This window comes from Zosterops lateralis (assembly GCF_965231275.1).
Source record: "Zosterops lateralis genome assembly, chromosome: 13".
In the NCBI taxonomy this organism is placed as follows: Eukaryota; Metazoa; Chordata; class Aves; order Passeriformes; family Zosteropidae; genus Zosterops; species Zosterops lateralis.
In genome coordinates this window covers 7,119,190-7,144,330 of record NC_139773.1, presented here as the reverse complement: position 1 = coordinate 7,144,330, position 25,141 = coordinate 7,119,190, and the positions used below count along the sequence as shown (strand labels likewise).

At 36.9% G+C, this 25,141-nt stretch overlaps 1 protein-coding gene across 9 annotated transcripts in view; it reads left to right on the top strand.

Moving 5' to 3' along the window:
• The window catches only part of TCF12 (transcription factor 12), a 161,077-nt gene that overhangs the window by 85,837 nt on the left and 50,099 nt on the right, over positions 1 to 25,141 (top strand). For all 9 annotated transcript variants that reach the window (XM_083870934.1, XM_083870933.1, XM_083870931.1 and 6 more), the window contains 3 exons: positions 6,115 to 6,179; positions 21,335 to 21,470; positions 24,840 to 24,892. In XM_083870934.1, the coding sequence (XP_083727060.1) occupies positions 6,115 to 6,179; positions 21,335 to 21,470; positions 24,840 to 24,892 (254 nt within the window). The remainder of the gene's footprint in view (positions 1 to 6,114; positions 6,180 to 21,334; positions 21,471 to 24,839; positions 24,893 to 25,141) is intronic.

Sequence of the window (25,141 nt, the reverse complement as noted above, 5' to 3'; positions counted from 1 at the left end):
TCCTGGCAGACCTGAGATTGGACTGTTAAATCCCATAAATCTCATTCAGAATCATGTTGGTTTTTTTTTTTTTTTTTTTTTTTACTTCTTGACAGTTGTTAGTTTTGTGGGACCCCAGTCTTTCAAAATTTTGGCCAAAAAAAGGAGGAGGGAGCAAATCTGTAGTTTTAAACCCAACTTTTGCTAAAACATTTACTTCTGCTGTCTGGAAAAATTGATCTTACAAGATGTCACAGTGTGGGGAAAAAAACTCCAATCTTTTTTCACTAGTCACAGTCTGTACATACCATTTTTATGATGAGCTGTATACACTGCATTGCTGATCCACACTTGGGCATGGCATTTCTGGCTAAGTATGTTTGTAGTTTTTCTTCTGTTCTGTTACTTTATTTTTTTCCCCAGTAATAGGATTTTATTGTATATTAATTACTTATTAAACTTAAGGTGAAAAAAGTGTCCTACAATTTTGCAGACATTCTGTATTGTGTAGGTTTGGCTCCTTTATTAAAAGGTGTGAGAGTGTGGATGAGTTTGCAGGACTTGGAGGGATATTGATTGGAGAAGCTGCTTGCAGTCAGAAGACTGAGCTAAGATGGAGGAGTGATGAGATAAAGGTTGGGTTAGGAAAGTGATTACGACTGGGGACCTGCTAATCACTGACCTCTGTAGGGATCCTGGAGTTTATCACTAATCTCACTTGCACTTGGCATTTTTCTGTGTTGCTGCTTCATTGTTCATAGCTGAGTGAGTAATTTGGCTTGGAATGAGCAGGAGGAGGGTGCTGCAAGTCCAGCAGCTGCACTTGTTGGCACTGGCTTGTTAAACATCCTTAGTGCAGCCAGCAGCATGCTTGGCACACATCAGCCAATAATACTTAAACATTGTCAGGAAGAGAATAGGAGGTCATTTGTTTTAAGCTATTTCTTCAAACTGTGTTGCTCCAGAGCTCTGTTTCATTTCCAGGAGTTCTGGTCTCAAGTATCATAAGGAAAAATGTATGTTGTATTTTTTAATGTATTCACTATATATGCATGTTCAAATTATAGATCTTTAAAATGCCAGAGAGAAGATACTAAAACTGTGGCAGCCTCTATTAATGAGTAGGCTATACAGCAGTAGAAAAGAAAGAAATTATTCCTCTGCTGCTGTGGGAAATTCACAGATATATGGTAAATTTTTTTATGGCTGCATGTGTCAGTTTTGCTTCAAAGAAGGAAACACACCAAGTCCTAGATGGAGATGGATTTGTGTTTGAATCAAACATAATATTTTTTTCACTGTACTGAATAATCACCGAGTAAGAATTTTTAATGCCAACAAAATTTTAAAAAAATAAAGAATGGACCTACAAGAATCTTATTCTATAAACTTTGTGTACTTTCTACCTCATGGTAATTTAGGAAGAAATATTGATTAGTAGAAAAATATCTACTTGGTTGAAGGTTTTCCTTGCATCTTTTGTATGTGCCTGTCAGTGTAGCTTGTGCAGCTTGTTCCTTGTTACATTAGATCTGCATATGAAAAATTATTTGAATACATTCATTCTGTGGGTAACAAAGACATACTTTGCTGGATGTGGAGGGGGAGAAAGCAGTCTAATAATTGATTTCTAGCCGAATTACCAACACCAGTTTAATAACTTGGAGGGAAAAAGAAATTCTCAAACTTGCCAACAATATTTATAAGTTGATTTTTGGGTAGACTCAACAATATTTATAAACTGATTTTTGGGTAGGCTCTCTGTAGGGATGAGTTTAGGGTGTTACCATTGAAGAAATGATATTTGGGAACTGTAAAAACACACTTCAGTATTCACTTAAACAGATTCTCTGCACAAGTAGGGCAGACATACTTCATGTCTGACAAGCAGAGCAGCTGCCAGCTGTGGTCACTATAGCATTCATACTGGATGATAAATATTTCTTCATTAAAAGATGTTGTTGCTTTCCGTATTGCCAACCAAACAAATTCTGAGCAACGCGCAGAAAGATCTTCAGTCTGTAAAGGGTTAATTCTATGGGAAGTGAAATAATTTTTTGAGCATTCTGTCATCTTCTCATAAGCCAAGCATTATCTAGAAGCAGTGGGAAAAGGCTGTTTTATACTGGCAGGCATTTATAGCACATTCACTGAAGTAGTCCTCAACTGAGTTAATGTAGTGCTGTTTTCAGCTCACTATCACTTTGCATCTTGCTGTTTCAGTTCCTTCTGTGTTAAGGGTATTTCGGCTGCACAGCTGTTACACGTGTAGATGTATTGTGGAAGACAATTCCTCATGTGTATTCAAAGGCTATATTAAGTTGTGAGCATATCACATTTAGACAAGTGATTGCAAGAGAAAAAATTATTTACTAAATGCCTATTAATGTTTGAATTGGTAGAGAATGTGTCAAGGTTTTAAATTTATGCTGTTGGGAAATATTTGTGGTTCAAAATGCCTAGTGGGATTTTTTTGGTTAGGTTTCTGTTAACTCCATAGTCCCTGAACTTAAAGCCTGTTAGGTGGTGACTAGGTCCTTGAAATTTTTTCTGATAAAAAACACATGAATCTTCAAAAAACCCCCCAAAAACGACCAAAACACCCAAACCCCAAGGCCCAATAAAACACAGTAATTCCAAGTTATTAAAAGATTCAAAGGCCTTGTAAAGTGACCTATGCAAATGTCAAATTTTTGCATATAACCAGCTCAATTGTTTTAAACGTCTGTTGCTTTATTTCAAATCTACTTTGAATGCACTACTCTGGTATATAGATCCACTAGGATATAACCTGAAGAAAAGTTTACCATGATGCTACTTCGTAAGCAAGGCATAGATTTTGCTTCTAAAAAGACAACATCTAACTTTTTTGTTGTGTGAAAATAAAATCAAATCTGAAGAGGAAATAAATCTGGGCATCTCCTTCATCTTCCCAGCTGATAAGTCTGCACACTGCCTTTCCTCCATCTCTACACAAACCTCTGCAAATGAAAGTGTTCAATGAGGGATTTGGTAATTTATAGTGTCTTTTGCTCTCCTTCTTCTAATTAATGTCGGGTGCCACAGTGAGTTTCCTTATGTCTCTGAAATGCTGAGCATTAGTGTTTCTGAATTTCCAGCTGCAGTGCAAAAGAGACTATTGCTATCTGTGTAGTGGGCACTGACTGAGACAAGACCTGAGAGAGGGCACAACAGACTCAGCTGCAAATCTTGTGGGGTGAGCCTGCAAGTCATTTCAGGGTCTGCTTTGGCTCTCAGTCTCATTGTATTTTTGAAGTTTGCATTCTCATAAGCACTGGGACTCCAGTAATTTTGGGTTTAATGTAACCTCTACATGCTTATGCTCTTCTGTCAATCTGTAAAGAATATGAATAAATAAGGAAAATATTTCATAAGCTAAAAACCATCAAAGGGATTCTGCTTTGATATATTTGGCCATATGTATAAACTTTATTGGATGCTAGAGACTGCCCATGCATTGATCAGAGTATAGGACCCACTTTTCTGTGAATCATGGAGCAAGTGTCATCTTCTCAAACTTGACATTACCCACCTTTCAAGTACTTGTAAAGTATTGCTGAGTATTTTCTGTTTCTATTGATAAGTTAACGTTACCTGTGGCATTAGCTTACAAAGGTTTAGACAGTGAGAATAGCATTGTGCCTAGACTGGAGAAGCTGAAGTGTATTGAGATGACAATGGGCAGTTTGAAGTCTGTACTCTGTCACCTTTCCATGGTGTTGGTAGTGAAGCTGTCCTGTGGTATGGCCAGACAGGATGATGCTGAGAAATGTTGATCTTTTATCACTGAAGCTTCAGAGGCTTCACTGGACTCCAGTAATGTGCTCTAATGGTGCCCAGGATCACTCACCTCTGTCCCATCCTGGTGCTGTGCTAATGTGGGGATCAAGCTGCTGACACTGCCCCAGTCCCACTGAGGGGCCACAGGGTGCAGCTCCAGAGTTTGAGAGGAAACCAGGAGCAGGACTTGGATGTGGGCTCAATGTGTGTTGCTGTAGTGTGTTTTGGTGTTTAAAAAATGTGTACTTTTAACATTGAGACACTACTGCAAGTTTGAGAGTTCTGTCTAAGTGTCTGCACTGGGAATGTGTTTGAGAGATCTGTGAAAGGCACCCCCTCATAGTTGATCCTGGTTGTTTTCCAAACCCTTCATTGAAAAGCTAAGGCATTTGAACACAGGTTAAATGTTAATTTGCTCCAGCTAATTTTTGATAAATATTTAGGCACTCCAGCATCAGAAAGCTTTGACTTTTCCTGGTCACTTCTTGGAACCAGATTTACTATAGATTGGGCTGTTGGAGTAAGCTTTCCTCATTTAATATGAATCTGCCATACTTTAAAAATTATAACATTTAAATAACACGATTTTATGCATTCTTATCTAACAATTTCTTGCTTGCTACACAAGCCATAATTTAAATCATAATTTTTCTAGCCTCTGTAATTGACTCTTGTACAAATATTTGTTTTAAAGCCTGCCTGGAATACTGCATACTTCAGTCAAAGTTGTTTATCATGTGATATGAGATTCTCATTTTCTGGAAAGAAAATGCTGAGTCTGGTTTAATATGAACAGCATGATTCATCCTACTACTTATAATTTTGCATGCTAGGTATTTTATTTGCTTGGTGCTTGATAGTTGTTAGAGGCAAATTGCTTCAGCAGAAAAATGTTAACTTTTTTCCTCCCTTTGTTGCAGCAGAGCTGCCATTTTTCAAGCAAACTATTGTTGACCATACCATTGGTAACTATCACGATGATAATCTTGCAGAGATGTTGTTCCAAGAGATTCAGACTTCCTCTTCCTCCTTGCTTACAAAAGATCCACTTTTAAAATGAACAAAAAGCATACTTTAGATTTTCCTCTTATGAAACTATATTTAGAGACTGTTGGTAGGAAGAGAGAAAAATCAGAAAAAGCAAAGGGAGTCCTATTCTTGAGTCCTATTCAAGTGCAATTGCAGTAACATGGAGCTATTTATCACTGAAATGGGAATGTGAAAGAAAGGCTACTTTTTCTTCTTCTTGGGACTGGATAACACACACATCATTTGCAAAGGGACTGCCTAGTTGGGTGAGATAGCATTCATCTTCAAATGGGTAGATCTGGTTAATTAATGCTTGCCTTTGGATAAGATTCTGAGTGGTGGTACACAGTTTTTCTGAGTCCTGTGTTATAATTAGGGCAGGCACTCGAACTTGGTGTTTTCTGTTATACACAAACCTGATGAGTGTCTGATGCTTGGCATTGTTCAGTGGGCTTCTGTTCAACATTTTTTTCAAAGTGTCGATTGCTAAACTTCTGAGCTCTGCTGGAGAATTTGCACACTGAGTTTTCATATACAAACATTTTGATGGCATACCTAACAAATACAGCACCACGTAGTTCTTCTGGAGCTGGCAAAGCCATTGCTAATGTCTTGTGACCTCAGGCAGCAACATCAGAAGGCAGCCACTCTGCAGAGTACCAGCTTCTCTATGTTCTACCTACATGCAAAGATTGCATTTATGGCAGAAAACTCTGTTTGGCTGCCTTGCCCAGTTGTATTGCTTGAGTTTTGTACCTGCTGATCTGTACATTAAACAAAAAGACTTTTAAGGATTTAGGGGTGAGTGTCAAGAGCTGGATGAATCAGCCATGGTTTAAGGCTGATGTAGGTTTTACTGTTTTGAGTGAAGTTTTTGTTTGCTTTTCATGTGGTTTTATTTTATTGCTCAGTATATTCATTGTCTAAGATGGATACCAGCTAAGTGCTAGTTTTATATAGGAAGGAGAAATATCTAAAAGCGTCCCTCTATCAACCTTGCTTGTTGATAATGGAAATGAAAATGGACTTTTGCCTTTTGTATTTAAACATACTGAGCAGGAATATTTTATAGTATCTGACTGCTTACAAAAGCAATTCAATTAGTAAATATCTCATCCATTACGTAGTGTTGCTTGAGTGTGTTGAACCCAGACATATAAAAACCTGATTTTGTTTGTGCACCTTTGATGTTTGTAAATTTATTATGATGCTAATAGATTTTCTGAATTGCATATAAAAGGACAACTGATGTGGATGTCCAGGGGATTTTAAAAATAACCAAATTTTAAATTTCTTTTTTTATAGGAAAAACCTCTGACAGAGGCCCATTTCCATTGTATGGTAGAGACACAGGCTTACCAGGCTGTCAAGTAAGTACAGAGTTTCTTAATTTTAGAGTGATGATTTCCTTCGTGTTATTTCTAATGAGCCAGACTAAGAATACTTTGATCATTGTTTAAAAGTTTGTTTTGAAGGCACAGGAAGTTTGTTTAAAAAGTATAATTAGCATGTGATTACATTCAGTCTGTTGATAAAGATTTAAATAACTAATATGTTTATAATTCTAAGAAATTAATTTATGTTTATTTTCTCAGAGAGAAATCTATTTTTAATTTTACTGTAGGTTGACTGTTTCCTTTGAACTGATATTTTCAGGAGTGTTTTTCTTCTGGAGGATAACATCTAGCATATGAGTTTGACATCTTGGATTTTAGTCTTTTAACTAGTAGCTTGGGAAGTGTGAATGGGCAGCACCATGTGGCAATGCTTCCCCTATTAAGAAAGGATCATTCTCACAGCCTTTACTACTTCTCTGCAATGCAGATGTGGCAAACAAAGACCCATTTGTAGCTGTATGGGTGAGCTTTCAGCAACATTCTTCCAAAAAGCAGTACAGCTCTTTACCTGAGAGTTATGGGCTTCACATTATTGCCAGTTTAGACAGTAAAACATTGTATTAGTGTAGCTACTATTGTTGAAATAACTCTGTATGTACTCTATTTAAATATAATAACCTAAATTTGACATTAGTTTGGAAGCAAATTAATTTCCACATTATTCTTTCATTAAGTTAATGTTCTGTATTGGAAAATGGTTTTATGTGAACTTTGGATAAAGTTCCATTCTGCTTTGCAGTAATGACTGCAATTTCTGTTGTTCCTTTGTACAGTGAGCAAAATCTTTTTATATCTCTGTATATTTAGGATTGTTCCTATCTAGTTACGTTTAATAATAATTTTGTACGTATAGCCATTTAACCCTACAATCTTATATATGTTTGTTTCTATTAACATCACTTTTAGTTCTGGTCATCCCTTTGATAAGTTTCTGACTATTTAATCTCCCTCAATTTTTTTTCCTTAAAATTTTTAGTATATAGGGAAAGTGTTACTGTAGGTAAATCTGTATTAGTTTTATATTCAGGATAATAAAAAATGAACATAGAGTTAACTTTCAATTTTATTTTTAATCCACTTAAATTCATTTGATAATTTATAGTTTGTACTTGCTTTGTCAGGTAAATCTGACAGCATTTGAATTCATTTAACTTGGACTGTGTTGGGACTTATGAATATTTTTGAATTTTTGTTTGTTTGTTTTGTTTTTTGTAAATGCATGGTAATGCTTGAAGTACAGCTCTCATTGCAGCTACAGTGTTTGAGATCTGTCATAGAGAAGGCCCAAAGTGATCATGAGAGGTCGTTGCAATCCAAACAAAGAATCAGCTGCATTGTCCCTGACAGAGGCTTCATGTGGGTCAGTTCTCAGGAAAGTCTAGAGATGGAGGAGACTGCATGACCAGCCCGGGTTTTGTTTTCGACTACTTCACTGTAATCACATTAAGGAAGTTTCCCTGGTCTCTTATCTAAACATCCTTGTTATTAAAGTAGCTGACTCTTCCAGACAATAGACATGGAGAAGAATCTATTCCCTTTTAAGTTTGTAGAGGCTGGAAAAACCATTGGATGATTAAGATGATAAGGAGTCTTTAGAAAAAATAAGACATAACTGAAGTAAATTTTTACCTGGGCATGTATAGTGCAGGTATATTTTAACAGTGGCCATGTAACAGGGGCTATCTCAGATTGAAATATTACTAGAAAAGCTCATGGTCAGCTCTGAATATTCTCCAGTATGTTCACAATTCTAGCAAATTCCAGTGCTTTCAATGAGGTCAAGTACCTCACCGAGGGCCTTACCAGCATGGCAAAAAGAAATTTCCTGGATCTTTCAGACAATACTGTGAATTTTTTGCTGGGTAGTACCTGCCTATTTTCCTAACAAATATCCAGTTTCTGATATGTATTTAAATCATGGTGATCTAAAATTTCCCAATACCTTTTTATGGTAATGCTGGCTAGCTTGCTATTCCTCACCCTGTGTTTTTCAGTTTAGAGGTTCTATGTACAAAAATGTATTTACTTGTTTAACACATTGCTTCTACCATCTCTAAATTTGTCAGTGCAATTTTGAATTCCAGGCTTGCATTGCATTTGGAGATCCTTATGGGTTATTTGCTTTGTGAGTTTAGTAAATGTAGTCTTCATTTTTCATCCAAGTCACTAATTAAGAGGTGGAATGATGCCCAAAACAGACGCCTGCAAAGTCTCAGTTAATGCATTCACCCACTGTTGATCATAAACTCTTAGCTGTTTTTTAATCAGCTTTGCTCTGTATTCAGCGCTAGTTTTAGTTGTCCTTGGTTCCTTAGTTCACCTGTGAAATGTGGAAGTGGTAAAAGCCTTATTAAAACATCTATTATGCAATCTGAGAGGGAAATTAATTTTGTATAGTGTATTCCAGCTTAATCAGTATCACTTCTTCATTGTCTTCTGACATTTGCAGACTATTTCTTCCAGTATTCTTAAAGAGAAATTTAGGTTGTTGAGGAATTACAAACCACTACTTTTCTTGCTCTGAAAACAACCAACCCCACTCTTTTCTAGTCTCTGCTTTGAACCATGAGTTCTTCAAGGACAGTGGCTCTAAGGTTTCTGAAGTGGTAAAATGGCAAGAGCCAGTCAGTGTCCTGAGTTTGTTATTGGGTACAGATGAATTGAAAATACCTAACATCTCCAGATACTTTTAAATCCATCCTTCTCCTACCTCTTTGCCTTATGTTACTGGTGTATAGGGTATTAACAACCTAGTATGGAAGTGTGAAGAGTTTTAATTTTTACTTTCTTTTGAGTTTACAGAAGGCTGCAATGAAAATTTTCAAGAGTACTGTAAACTGCAATGTTTCAGAGTCTTAGTATCATTCTCACCTTTTACTGAAAATAATCTAAGCAGTGATTTGTAGGGACTGTTTGCTACCTACAGGCTTTATATTTAGGCTGTAGGAGTTGAAGTGTGATTGATTTTCAATGTAGCTTGAGAACCTGAGCAACTTAGGTAATAGAATCTGATTCAGCTGTAACATTTAGTCACAAGAATGTAAATGTGGCTGATTTACTAATATTTTATTAGCAGGAAGTGCAGGTTCTCAGGTTTTCTTTCCATCAGGTGTTTTAAACAAGCCAAAAAGGAGCATCCAAAAATATACAGACTCTAAGTGGATGGGTAAAATGAAAAATTGAGGCTTATGCAGAGCTGATTTAGATGAATGTCAGAAGTTTTTACCTGCAGGAGGAATTGACAGCTTTTAGAAGAAATATTAAAAACTCTATTTTGCTGTCGGAATAAAATGCAGTGCTATATGACTTGACACAAAGTCTCTTTTTATGGTTTTGAATTGGAGGTAGGGAGGTGGTTTGTGGTTTTTGTGGGGGATTCCACCATTCCCGTTGGCCATGTAATTGCAGTTTTGGGAAGGGCATCTTTTCACAAATTATAAATCAGGTAAAGGTTAAATTTTCAGGAAGCTTCCTGTAATAAAAAGGGTTTTCTTCACATTTGTGTGATTCAGTACTGAAAACAGTAGCTTATGTGAAAGAAACAAGATTAGACTTCAGATACTGAATTCACTGCTCCCAGTTCCAATATCATCAAAAAGGTCCCCAGCTGTCACTGCACCCTGGTTTGACAGGTCTGAGCTCAAAGAAAGCCAGGGGTCTTTTTAAAGCACTATTTTTAAAGTGAAATTGAGATAAATGTGCAGTACATGTGTAGCTGTTAGATTAATTCTTCTAATTGTTTGTGTGGCACTTCACAGAAGGTAACTTTACCCCCAGGAGCCCCTGAGTGCCCTGAGTAATTGGTGGGGGGATGCTCCTGTAGCCTCACAGTGCCTGTTCCCTCTGCCTGGCACAGTCTCTCCCCACTGGCATCACTGGGCTTAAGATAGTAAATTGTTGGTGACTATCCCCTTAATGTTCTAGTTTCATTCTAAACAATCATGCATGAAAAATAGACATGATGGATTTTTTGACATGTGGAGATAACACATTTATCCTCCCTTCATAATAATTTGAAGTCTGCACAGTATCCTGTGTGTGGGAAAGGAGATAGAATCGAGTGCTGAATGTAATGGATGCCAGGCAGGAACTCAAGAGACATTCACCATTTGTGGTTTAAAGTGCAGCCTTTTATAAAGAGTTGTATCTTAATTTACTCCATTTTTGTTATTCGTACATCTCTATGGTTTGCATGATGATGGGACACTTTAGAAGTTATAAAACCAATTTCGAAAAAACTGCTGCTGTTAAAAATAGAATATATGAGTGCTGGAAGGAGCTATGGATTGAATTTACTAAATACATTTCACTTAGACTGTGTACAATCATATATATAAAATAATTTATAAAAGCTATACTACTCTATGGTACATGATGTATATCTGTATTGTATGAAATACATAGCATTACACAGAGAGCCCATGGATAATCTATATGATACTGTGTACACTACATATATTTTATTTAGTGGCAGATAGATTTTTAACTCTTTTTTTCTGCTTTTATTATAAAAGTTTTCTGTATGTTGGTAACACACAATAAATAAGGCAGCTTTTTCTTGGATAAAAAAATCCAACAGAAAGCTGGTCCATCAATATTTGCAGTAATATTGCTGCTCCATTTTCCCTTCAATAGCCATCAACTCTGCTGTTGCCATGAAGCTAATGTGAGGTGACTCATTTAGCAACATATTATTGCATCATTGCAAGATGATGTAAGGCACATCAGGCTTTATTAAATTAGCCTGAATTTTGCAGTATGACAGTAACATTTTATGCACATTAGCACTACACTTAGTGCTCCTTATGGGGATATACTTCAAGTAAACATATTAAGACATGATTTCAGACAACTTTTCGAAATTTACCAATTTCTTCTTACTTCACAATTTAACATGGAACTTCAAAGGTTTGCATCTTGTTGGCTGCAAATGTAGCTATTAATTAAAGAATAAAATGGCAGCATGTTTGACTGTATTTGTTAGCTGTTGCATCCTTAACAGACTAAAAAGTTTAATTTTTTTGTGCAAAAAATTTGTTTCTTAACAAACACTATAAGAACTTTTGAAATAAACCCCAAAAATGCCTTTAGCACCAATTTCTTGGGCAATTTAACAGATGATCACTTCAGCAAAAGAAATGACTGCAAGTGTATGTTACTTTGTCTTTGCATAGTCAGTAATTTGCCTCTTTAAAATTTAAAGAGACTTTAAAGCAGCTTGAGCAAAATTCAAACCTAAAGAACAATCCTGCAATGTTGGGGCAAGTATCTCAGAGCTCACTCTCTAATAGCTGAGGAAATGTAATAAGGGTACAACTCCAGAAATTTGAGCTGTCTAGGGAGAACATAAAAGTTTGTATTGTGCATAAGCAAAAATGGCAACTTTTTTTGTATTGCTGGGTGGTGAGGATTAAGCAAGCAGAAGTTAAAACAAGAGTGTAGATACCAGAAAATATTACCAACTTAGAAGTATTTTTAATGTATTCCTAAACCATGTAAGATGTGTATTTGGTGTAATGGAGAAGATTGACTGATTTTAATGTTTTTAATAAAGCATCAGGTAACATTAAACAGCTGTAAGATAAAGCATACAGACAAAAATGTTAAGATTAGGAGATCAGAATGTGCAAAATGTATGTGGGAAGCAGAAATGAGATTTACTGACCAAAATGGAAAAGTGGAGAAGAATATGAAAATTGGAAAAACAAGCTTTTTGAGAACAAAAAACTCGGAAGTGACAACAGTGAAAGAAATGAGTGATTGTGAATAGTGGGGTAGAGCAGGATTTTAGTGGCATTTGACAGCTGAGATGTTACTTAAAATCTAAGAGTTAGACTAGAGAAAGGTATTTGTAGCACATTGTTTTTTCCAATGTGGTTGTTGTTCAAATGGGTACGAAGGCACGCAAATAAATCCTCCTCAGGCTGCAGGAGTAGTAGTCCTGAGGAGAGTGTGGCAGCCTGGCACTGCAGTTACTCCCAGGGTGCTTTGCCAGGGTTTCTGCTCACCAGTGTCTGTTAAACAACCTCAAAGCTCTTCCTCCTTGCTGCTGGTGTATGTTTGAGGATGCTTTAGATGGATCTTTCCAATGAGGCAGAAAATTACATCATTTTCTGCACCTTTATGCTGAGTGGGGCCTTAGAAAGGCTATAAGCAGAGGCACCAGTTGCTTTTCTTCCTTCCTCACGTAGTTTTAGAAGCAGTATAGAGAACATGATGTCTCCTTAAATCCAAGTAATACTGAGTTATGGAAGTATAAAAAAATTTAAGGCTTGTACACATGTGGGGTTTCTAATACCAATATAACTTTAAAGCTGAAAAACTGATTTTATTTTGTAAATTTTCTCTTTTTAATCTCCCCTTCTCTGACACTTTTGATATCAGGTGTCTCCCTGAAGCAGAATTTTACAGCTGAGCTATCAATCTCTAAGAAATGCAGCTGCTGAAGGAAAGGCTGACACAATGTTAACTGAAGCAGTGACTCTGGATTCTGCCAGCTGATACCATCCTAAAAGATTGGGATGGGGAGAGGGATATATAGTTTAAGGGCAGATGGAATGCCTGAACTTTAGTTTATTTTGCTTCATTTTACTTCTCAAGTAGAATCAAGCAATATTAACTTTCTTTTCATCATGATTTATTAGAAGTGAATTACTTATTGTGCTAGTGGGAAAATATCTCCTGTCACTCAGAAGATAAGGAGTCTGCAGAACCTTTTTAGAAAGTAAAAATGTATGGGGCACAGGCTAGATTTCTTTTTCCAGCGCTGGAGGTGACCACCTGAAGTTAATCAGGGAAGACATTCCCCCTGGAATGAAGTGGGTAGCAGGTGTTAGGAATTTGTTATAGTTGGAGGAGGGATGCTATTTATAAAGGGAGAGCAGTTCTGTGAGGAATCATTTTCAGTGCCTTTACCAGGCAAACAGTTTCTTGTCTTTGCCCTTCTCTTTCTTACCAAATTTTTTACCACCTTTATCTTTTTGCTTATTTTTGATTGTATTTAAGGTTATGAATATTCTGTAAACTAATACACATATCATCTTGCGTATTGCGACATAAGGAAGTAAAAATAATGCTACAGCAGAGTCCAGATAAAACTTCTTTGGTAAATTATTGTTTGTGTCCAGCTGTTCTGACTGCCTCAGAGCTGGGTGCTTCTCAGTTACAAATTTATGGTATTAGTGAAGGATGGGGCAAATATTAGCTCAGCTCTGTATTCTCAGCCATGCCTGTTTATCTGAATGAGCTGGACTGCCCTTTGGGTTTTCCTGAAGTGTGCATTCCTTTTGTCTGTATTTACACTTGCATGTTAAGCACCCATTTACCTTCCTTTTTAAATTAGTAGGTAGCAAAAGTCTCTTCCCAAACTTGACATATGCACAAATAACTGCTGTCAAGAGGAACAGAGGCCCTGAGTAGGACTGGGGAGGGGGAGTTGAGTGGTGTAGGCAACCTGTTACTGAGCACTGCTTCCTGGGATGGGTGGGAGAGCACAGCTTGGGCACTCAGTCAGTGATGGAAAGAGGCACAGGATTTGTCATTTACATTCCTTCTTCATGGAACTGAACCATCCAGCTTTTATTGGTTTCAGCTGTGTTCTGGAGTGCTTTTGGAAACACTGGTGCTCCTGCTGGCACAGGTTTCTGAAGAGCAGGGAGAGAAGGATAACATTTAATCAGGAGAGGGGATTGTAGCCTAAGATATTTCCTGGCCATTTCCTAGCACCCTAGTATTGAACTGAGCTCTCCCTTGATCAAATGTGAAAACAGATGGGTTCTCCATGTTAACTCCTAACAATTAACTGGTTGCTTTATTAACATACCCTCATCATGTTAATAATTTTCTGACTTGGTGCTTAGAGCAAGAGCGATTTTCTGTTGGTTGTGTGGGAGAGATGTACAGCTTCCATACTATATACATGAAATGATCCACTAATGGTCTGAAATATTTTTAAATAATTTTGCTGAAGATGCAGAGGGAGGAACAGATGCTAAGATAGTTTGAGCTTTATAATATCCTTTACAGTCTGAGTTCTGTAAGTAAGACTCAGCATAAAATCTTTTATTATAATATTGACTGCTCATGCTAGTGTCTTGTAATCATCAAGAAAAACAAGGAGGGTGGTACTATAAAAATTAAAAAATACATGAGTAACCACTCAGCAACTTCTCTTGTAAAATTTTGGGTTTTTCCAGAAAGTGGCTTTTGTATAATCACAGCAGAGATGCTTTTCAAATTACTGTTTTCATAATGTAGCGAAAAGATTCAAAGGCAAAGGGAGGGGTGCCTGACCTGTAATCACAATGCTTAGTAATGCCTTCCTAGAATTCAGTCAGCAACGCAGAAATACCTTGCCCGGGGGGGATGAGGGAAGACAAGCTGAGCCAGCATAACCTCCGGGATTGGACAGCAACATCAGCAGGGTGCTGCTTTAGAAGCGTAAAACTGAATTTGTAGTCCTGCCAATATGCAGCATCAGTGCAGGGAAGACAATATTGCAAAAGAGAAGGAAGGGGCTCTCCAAAATATTTGTGTTAATCAGGTCTTTAAAGACATTTAGATGCAAAAAGAATACAAAATGATTCCTTCCCTTTGCATTTAATCTTTGCTATTCTCGCTGCTAAAAAAAGCCCATATACGTAGTTCTGAATCAACTCCTTTCTTCTCTCTCCTCTGTCCCTGTGCTCAGTCCCAGTATATTTACACATGAACAGAATCTGCCACAGTAGCAGCCTCTGCTTAGGTACACACATGAATAAGCAGCTCATGGTGATCCGGAAAGGCTTTGGCGTAAAAAGAGAATATATTGATAACCTGATCCTCATCGGTGTTAATGTTAATTGGAAAGGCAGTAAAGCTAAATGTAATTTTGTTTATGATGTTGCATCACTTCAGTATTTAGTACCCTAGGTAGCTGGTTTTTAATCCAGTGAGCTAGATTAGCCTGATTACACTGGCAGGATGCAGTTGATGGATGACTGTCATTATCTTCTCAAACCTGCATGATACTTTAGGTATAGGAGATGATAATTAAATTTTCAAGAGACTACACTGAGATTATAAGACCTAAGTATTTTTTTAAAATGAGGAATATGTTTGCAATTATCAACATGTTGTTAGAGGATCCTCTCCTGAGATGTTTTATTAGCAACCCCTGATTTCCTTTAAATTGATCAAGAGAAAAAAAAGCTCAAGTTATCATATAACACTTTGGATGTTGTTTTGGTTTTCTAATTCTGATATTTTCCTCCTCCTGAAACAGACCAAAAATGTATCTGATCAAATCTATTGGTAATGGCTTGAAGATGTACAGGTTAGCACAATATATTTAATGAAACGTTGTTTGAGACAAAACACTAGAGAGGATCATAATTAATGCCTCATTTTCTGCCAGTTGCTATTGATTACTCATTCAGAGTCCCTTTGTTCTCAAAATGGTAACACTGTATTTCACATTACTATTTGATGATATTCTCAGGATGAGATTCTTTAACAACATGCTGATAATTGCAAACATATCTCTAAAATTTAAATTTAAAATGAATTTACATCATATGTCAGTGTTTTTTTCCAAATTCAGCTCCTATTTCAGAGTGCATATTCATTACAGTTTCCAAAGACTGGAGACTTGAGTAAAGTGAAATTCAACACTTTATATCTTAGTTATATTTTTGGCTTAAACTGCATGATGTGGAACTCGAGTGAATGGTCTTTTTGCAGCCCTAACCTCTCTACTGGACTGGGATTTCAGAGCAATTATTAGTTGATGTTTTAGTGTTGTGCTGGGTTTTACTTTGGAAACACCATAACAAAATGTACAACTTTGCTGGGGGATTTTGCAAGTTTACCAGAGTTTGACTTTTCTGTTTTGTTATGTTCTTTTAAGCCAGCTTATGCAAATTGTCAGGTTTATCCATAAGGCAAGACGTGCAATACACGTTATATCCATACTCTAAGTCATCCAAATAGCTCACTGAGTGAAATGGACATGCACATGAAACTCGTGCTCTACCCAGGGCAACATTTCAAGTTTACAGTAAGGCAAGGAATGCACTTGCCATCTGCTCTGTGTAATTCTGAGAAATAGAGAGATGCCAAGTGAGTTTGTCAGCGGCTGTGGAGGGATAATGGAGGGATTTGATTGAGATGAATGGTGTTGCATTACATTATTTTGTAAAAGTAAGGTATCCAAGCTCCCAATTTCTAACTAAACACTCAAATACTCTTTTTTTTTTTTTCTTTTTTTTTTTTTTTAACCTCTAGACAGTTTTCCTGCTATAAATAGGTACAGCCTGACTACTAGGATTGAAAGCATAAACTTTATGGAAAGGAAGCTAATGCAAAAAAACGGGGAAAAATAAAATCTAGTTGAATCTAGTTGACTGTTGGGGAGGTTTTCAAGATTGAAGTTTGCAGTTGGTGAGTTGCAGCTCTCATTTCACTGCCAAAGCAGACTGCCTTATTATGCCAGCATAATAGGCCTGTCATAATCAGTTGCATATAATGGGCTAATGCTTTTATTCTCAACCATATTATTCTTTTGATAGAAAATAATGAATAATGTAAAGGCACACAGTTGTATTTGGATGAAACTATCACATAGTTTGGCTTTGGCTATGGCTATGCTGGGAAAATTTGAATTTTTAGGAGTGTTCACCAATGTTTGCATTTAAGAAAAGAATGTGAATGAGATTTAGATCAGGAAGCACAAGGCTACCTGCCTATGGCAAGTATGTTTTTGAATAGGTAAAACTTTATATAGATAGTGTATAGAGTGTGTTTGTTAAAACTGTTTGTATGCTTTTCTGGACAGTTTGTATTTCCTGTTTGCATAGAGCCTAAATGTTAGAGAGCTGCAAGGAGTATTATGTAAGGACATCTGCAGGCCTTTACTTGTCCACTTTTTTTTTTTTTTTTTTTTTTTTTTGTTAATATAAAAGTAAAATCAGAGAAATGTTTACCAACATATTAGAATTCTGCTGGCTAGTGTCCTGGAAGTTCATTGAAGGCAGAGCAGTGTTTTGGCATCAAATTGTATCTAAAGAGTCATAGAGTTGGGCTGGAGAGAAGAAAACTTAGGAAGTAGTCAGACTCTGTTTTACTTTTATGCTTAAATTCTTTGAAAGAATCAATTTTAAAACCATTTTTAAAAGTTGACTAAGGAGCTTCTTTTTATCTCAAGCATATAATTTTGATATAAGCATACAGTTGATTGGCTTGTTAGTTTGAATGGGAAGTGAACTTTGCCTGCACCAAAGTGCAGCTGCAATGCAAAGTTACTTGTTTCCTGTGACAAAGGTGCAGAAATCCACCCCCTATATGTAGATATGATTTTTTCCCCTCACCTCATCCTTGCAATGCTTGAATAGATGACTCCCGTGCATTTTATTTTTATGAGAATACTCTAGGAAAGTGACCCCTTTGAAAGATTTGTTGAGATAGTAGCCCTTGTGAAAGCCTTTCCTATTTGGGTCAGGCCATGTCATTTCCCCTGAGGCTGTCAAAACTGTTTCTTGCTTTCTCTGAAAGGGATAAATCTCAGAAGTAAAGCAGTCATGTTTACATCTTTTTTCTAAATCAGGCTTGCCATGTTAGTTGTTGATTGTAATAAAAGCCTTTTTTCCCCCTTTTATTCATTTTTTTTCCTTAGTTATTGAACACTCATTCCTTAGGGAAAACATTGCTTTGAATAACTTTTTGTATATCTTGAAGCTATATGCTTTATAATGCATTATATACACATTATAAAATCCAAGGAGGCAAATTTTTAGGGGTGATGCCTGTTTATTTACAACAGTAATACAGACAAGGACTTGGACAAGCTTCAGGAGAATAACCAGTCATTGATTATTCTTTGGTAATTGGATGTGTGCTTGGCAGATGAGGTTCAGAGTGAGTGTGCAGGTTCTCTGTGGAGAATGCCCCTGACCACGTGTGTAAGTGATCTGCCTCTGCGCAGGGACCTCGGGCACTTCGTCAGGAGAAGCTTCATGCTGATAATACAAAGCTTTTTTGCTATCCTCAGTGGTATTTTTGTATTCCTTTCTTTATCAGATGCCCTTAGGAAAGGATCAGTCCTAATCAATATTTTTTCTCAATTGGTTCAAACAGGCAGAAAAATCAATGAGCTGAACTAATGACATCTATTTTTATTTTCTTTTGGAAGACTGAGGAACAATTATAAAATTCTAAACAGATGTTTCATTTGATTGCACCAATGTTAAAAGAGGGTTGAGGTGTTGTGTTGTTTTGGTTTTTTAATCCTTTTTCAGAAATAAAAAATGCTTACCCAAACAGAGTATAGATCAGAAAACTTCTTTGGTGTGTTGCACAGCTTGAGATTTACTGTGTATCTACTATAGTGCTTACACACTAAGTTTATGTTACTGTAGAGGCCAGGCTGCTTTGAAATTCAGGGTCTAGTGAAAATATCAAATACTGGAATACTTAGGACAAGAGCAAGAGTGGCAAATGTCATGAAGTAAAGGTTGGAGGTTAAGCCTGGAAAAGACACAGACTCATACCTTTTGGAATGGCTTTGTAGAAATTAATTTAAAAGTTTTTACCGGTTGTTGCTGTGCTTTCTCTCTCTCTTTTTTTTAATTTTTTTTTTTAATCTTTCCACATCTCCTAATGAATGGGGAAACAGAGGAACTAGGAAACCTCCCACCCCCTTATTTTTTTTGGAAACATCTGTATGGATCCCATTGCATTTCCAAAATCCGTGCCGTGGTCAGGGGAGGTGCTGGGGTAGCAGGGAGGGTTGTCTTTAATGTGAATGGGCCGTAGTTGCTGATTGTGTTTGACAGCTGCTCTGAGCGAGCAGGGCTGTGCTCGCTGACCTCCAGAGGTCCCTGCCAGCCTCAGCACTTCTGCCATTCAGGGACAGGGACCTTGCTCAACTATCACACTTCCTCCCTTTCCCCACAGGCGACATAAAGAAATTTTCCTTCAGTCCAGGGTATTCTTGGTCAAGAAGGTCAAGTGTTGGCCTAAGTGAGAACTGGTTTCATTTCTTCTTCTGGCCACTGTTGGTTTGGAGGAGCTGCTTTTCACAAAACATTACCCAGGTTTCCTGCACAGTGTCCACCTCTAAAACTGTAGTAAATGTTTAGAATAGTATCTTTGCTAAATTCAGATTTTTACTGAGTAAGCCAGATATTCTGATGATCATAATGTTTTCTGCAAAACAATAAAATCTTAAAATTATTTCACCAAAGCAAAAATTAGAAGACTTTGGAACAGGCCACCAGCAGACTTCCCCCTGCATGTATTTGCTATATACTTTTGTCACCCTATCAGAGCATCTCATTTTAATATGAGATTCAGATGAAGAATTCTGTTTCAAAGACTATTGTAAGGCTAACAATGAAGAAGTTAAGCTGAGAGGAAGCTATTTCTATGCAGTAATATTTTTAATAAATTTTGATCTTCACACTTTCTGTATAAAATACTTAACACTTTTAGGCCTCCCTTTAGTTTATGATGGGGAGAGTCTTTCACATCCCACTCTATTCAATTAAAATATAAGATTTTCATGCTCAAATTAGTAATCAAACAAGAAAAGAGAGAAATTTCAATGGTGATAGAATGCAAAAAAAGGAACTTATTTTATATATATTCTGTAACTCTATTTGAAGTCTTAATTTTCTGCTAATCCCAGTGCACTGCAAGGTAGAAGACATGTAGTACCTTTCTGAGGTTCTGAGTGAACCTCACCTTTCACAGTTCCTCACACCAGACGAATCAGTTTTGATGATCTAGTGTAACCCAAAAATACATTTATTTATGAATGAGGTATTTGGGCCTCAGGGAGGAAAATGAGGAGAGGCAGAGCCATGAGTGACCTCAGGCAGGCAGCAGCACTGGGGTGATTCCTGCCGTGACCCAGCCCACAAGCCGGTTTGGTGAAACCTCTGGAACCTGCAGGGACACGAGGGCTCCTCCTGGAGAGCAGCTGGATGGGACCAGGAATGTTGGCTTGGGAGAAATTAGGCAGGATTTTGGTATAAAAATTACTCCAGTTAGCAGTTTCTGTCTTAGCATCACATGCCCATGAAATGTCACTGCAGATGAGTCTGAACAGAACCTCTCTGTGCTGCCAGCTGTGCTTTACCCCCTTGTGCTGGCAAGGCTGCACCATGTACTGACCACGGCTGAAAAAATCAAATTGCTTCTGAGGCTGCTGCTTCACTGTGACCTTAAAACACTGGCAGACATTAAGAGCAGCGTGTCTTTAGCTGCGTGCAATGTAGAGTGGATGCTGCTCCATGAGGAAAGGAGCAGCCAGCCAGGAGTGAAACACAGTGAATTTTTACCACCTGGTACATTTTCTGTACAGACAGTTCTGTGGGTTTCACTCCAAGTCAGGATTTTTCAGACTAAAACAAAGCTAAATATAACATCACCCGTGGAAAAACTATGTTGCTCTAAATCACCAACATTCATTTCAGTTTTACAGAGGAAATCCAAATAATATGAGGTCAAACAATATACAATGCACTTGTTAGATGCTTAGAATGTTTTTGTTTTTACTACATGAAAAGGGAACAAAAAGGGTAGGGTTCAACTACCTTGTTAGTTTGAAGTTTTTAAAATGTCAGTTTTTCATGTTCTGTTCATTAATCCACTCAGTTATCTCTTGTCTGCATTTGATTTTTTTTGGACAATTTTATTCCATGTTTTTATGAATGTAATCTAAGTCTTGATTTCTAAGTATGTGATAAAACTTAATGTCATGCTATAAACTCTTAGCAGTTTTTATCAATTATGTTTATATTGTGTAATAGAAGAGGTATTATATTGCAAACTAAACAAAAGATTATGATTTTTGTTTAAAATTTAAATATGAATTGATTCTTTCAGATGTTTTCAGCTGAAATGGTTATGGCTTTCAGGAGGCTCACAGCCAAACTTGCCCTGCTTTTCTGTGTTATGCTATAGTACATACTCTGAACATTGATTTTAAAAAGTCTACATTTTTTTGAACTCTAGAACCTTCACTAAATCCCAGTAAATTCCTATAAATGCCAAGAGCAGTAATTGTGGTTAATAGTTTGTCAGCCTGGTACATTAACAGCTGCATTGCTATAGAGCTGAATTTGACTTTTCTCTGTGTACTTTTGTAGTCCAGTCTGCTTCGGTCTGATATGGGGCTTGGAAGTCCAGGTCAGCTGTCATCCTCTGGGAAGCCTGGAACACCCTACTACCCATTTTCTGGCACAAATCAGCGCCGACGACCACTTCATGACTCACCAGCTCTTGGTCAGTAACACAGACAGTTTGAAACTTTGGTTCATGATGCTTCTCTTTTTTTTTTTTTTTTTTTTTTTTTTTTTTTTTTTTTTTTTTTTTTTTTTGACAGTGCATTTAATATACAGGAGCTTGCTCTGTGCTGGGTAATTGAAATTACACCAAACTTCTCTATAAGAGGAAAAACTGGAATTATTGACGTTTTCTTTGAGACACTAGCTTGGATTCAACACTGGTCAGTCTGGCTTACAAAACAAACAAGAGACTCTAATAAAACCCTTAATTGCAAAAGCAATAATGACAGATGGATAGGAGCTGATGACCAGCTGAGTGCCCTTAACCCGTGCCATCATTAACTCCTGGAAATGCCTGACCTTGAGGTCATTACCATTATTTAGTAGGGGAAGGACACAAAGGGGAAACAATTATCCTTTTATATGCTAAAAGTAACTTTATTCAGGGCAATATATAGTTCATTGTAATTGGTTCAACATGCCTTTAAAGATCTTAGCAATTGGAGGGTAGTAGTTTATCCTAAAATCAAACTACCTTGCAAAAAATGCATGTAGGAAGTTGCATAAAAATTGTTATAATCCTGTGACAGTATTAGTATTTTAATCTGGGGATAGTTGGAGGTGAATGGAGTTTTTATACCTGGTCATAGACAGTGGTAATATTTTTTAGCTCTCTAATTCTGTTGAATCAGAGAATCAAGAATGAGCCAGCTATTCTATAGTATCTGCTACAAGACTTGTGAATAATTGGGTGTGCAAATAAAAAATTGGTATAAAGAGAGACTGTACCCTTATATCTAGCTTACCATTACATTCTAGTTATATAGCCTTATATTCCAGTTACCATATATTTCAGTATTAGTATGATAGATCATTAGAATTTCTCTAATTATATGGTTGAGTCTTAAATGCCCCTCATTCTGTATTGCACCTCTATTCCACAGTAAAAATCATGTTTGTTGGAACCATGTAAGTCCAATGATACTTTTCCCAAAATAAAATTCTCAAATGCAAATTGCTTTGTGAAGTAATTTTAATATTAACTATAACTGCAAACTTCTTGGGCCCTAAAATAGTCCTGAACATGTCTGAACTTTTTTAAAAATCTTTTTTAATAAAAAATATTACTTTGGAACTTAATCTTTTATATCATAGAGTAATTTCATTTGAAAAAGCCCTCCAAGACCATTGAGTCCAACCTTTACCTCAGCACTGCCGAGTCCACCAGTAACCCATGTTCCCAGGTCCACACCTACACATCTTTTAAATCCCTTCAGGGATGGTGTCCACCACTTCCTGGGCAGTTTGTTCCAGTGCCTGACAGCCTTTTCAGTGAAGAAATTTTACCTGACATCAAGCCTAAATCTCCCTTGGTGCAGCTTAAGGGCATTTTCTCTTCTCCTAATGTATGTGTGTATAAATGTGTTTTAAAATACCATATTTGTATAACCTTTGTACCTTGCTGTTGAGCCAACTGCCATTTAACGTGGGGTTGGCTGTCTTTATGAAGATTGTTCTAAGTGTTCCTGTTGCTCAGAGTACCAGAACAAACTCAGCAGTTCCTCACACCTGTTTCAGGAAAGGAACACTCTTACAAAAGTTCAGTGGAATTGTTTACAACTTGAAAGGGCAGTGGAACATCAGTAGAAAAGACTTGTGTTTGAAGAAGAAGATGATGATGATGGTGTTTTAGCCCACACTGAATGGGTTTTAGTGAGAAGCTACTCACAGTAGTGATCTGCTCTGGGTTTAGTAGCAGATTTACAGTAGTGACCTGCTGTGGGTTTGAGTAGCAGGGGCTGTTGGAGTTGGGCTTTGGGTGCTGGCAGAGGGTGCAGGAAGGGCACTGTATGCAGCAGTCAGTGAGATGGTCCTGAACAGGATTCCTGTTTCCTGGGCAAACTGTAGAGAGTTTGGGCAATTCCTGATACCATTAAATGAAACAAATGGAAATGAAGTGCGGAGTTTTCAGAGTATATTTAGCTTTTTCTTTGAAAGAGAAGCTCAGGGGGTATAAATGTGTTTAAACTGGTGATATTCCTCCTTATGTCATGGTTGAATCCAGGGCTTGTAACCTGAGATGTGGCAGGTGATGGTTACAAATTCATGGGAATGTTTTTCCAGGAATCTCAGGAGGAGGAAGTACACTTTTATCTCAAGTAATTTTCAATTGTTTGAGAAAGTATGTCTGAGTTTTAATTTTATTTTTTTTATGGACTTGTTAAGTGCTACAAATCTGCTGCCTGAGAATTTCTAACAAAGTCAAATTATGCCCATTTTATCCCCAAAAAGGAGTTGTCTGACCAGGATTATAACAAGCTCTTGTTAAATTTCATATTAAATTGCATTGAAACTAACCAGTGTTCTCTTCCAGATGATATTCTGAATCCAATATAAATATCTCTTCCAAAAGTCCTTTTCTTTTTTGAGTGTGCCCTATGGGAAATGATGAGATTAAAGATATCCAGCAGATATTTCACCTTATCTCACCTTTATCTTCTCGTATCATCATAAATGTTCTGAATGAAAACAGAAAAATAGGAATTTTGTGTTTTAATTAAAGACTTCATTGGCTAACTGTAGAATTAGTAACCTTGCCAGATAGTCATCTTCAAAACATCAGTTAATTTGTAATTTGCATGCAGAGTTTTCAGATTAATTGTATTAGCATCTGATTAAACCGGTTCAGATTCTTGGTTTAGGTAGTGAAATTGCTGGGTACTTTTGTTATAATGCAATACCTATTGGAAGAAAGAAGTAGGTATCATACCTCCAACTTTACTGTTACATGCAAAATTGAGATGTATTAGCTTTATTACTCAAGGAAAGTAATTAGGTCATTAATTTTGCTGTTTATTTACAACCTTGGTAGAGTCTAAAAACTATAAAATTTATATCATGTTAGTATTTTTAAACTATAAATCATACCTTAATGTGTTTTCCTAGGGTGACATGTCAAATTCCTTTTGGAGAGTTTTGTCTTTACTCTGATTGCAGAAAGGAAAGCATTTCTCTTGCTAATAAGTCCCGTTTTCCTCCTTGTGCATCTCTAAGCCTTACTTTGTTTCTTAGCAAGTGTCTAAGGTTACAAGTATATTCTTCAGAGTAACTGTTCTTAGGAATAACTGTTTTCCTTAGGAAAAAAATTAAAAGTAACTATTTAGCAAAGTTTTGTTTTAGAGGAGAACCATCAGTATTTTACATTTTTATATTGATGTGACAGATCTCTTTGCCAGGGAATAAAAAATGCATAAAATTGGAAAATAAGAAATTCATCATGGAAGGAAAAAAACTGACCAATGTAGCTATTTATTCTTTTTCACCTATAATGTAGATACTTGATTAAATGCTATTTTTCTGTGTACAGATCCTCTACAGACAAAGAAAGTAAGAAAGGTGCCGCCTGGTTTGCCTTCTTCTGTAAGTACTGCTTTTTACTTGTAGTGATAAAAACTGGGTTCGGATTGCATTCTCTTTACCTGCCTTATATACAAATTGCTTAACTTTAGCACTAGGAGGGTTGTCTGCTGGACATGAACAGCCAGGCTAGGTAATTGGGAGTGGTTCTGCAGGACTAAATACACATTTGATGTGGAATTTTTAGATTTCATAGCAGTGATTTGTAGCTCGCTCATATGCTCCTACCCACTTGTCCCTGTCATTTGAATT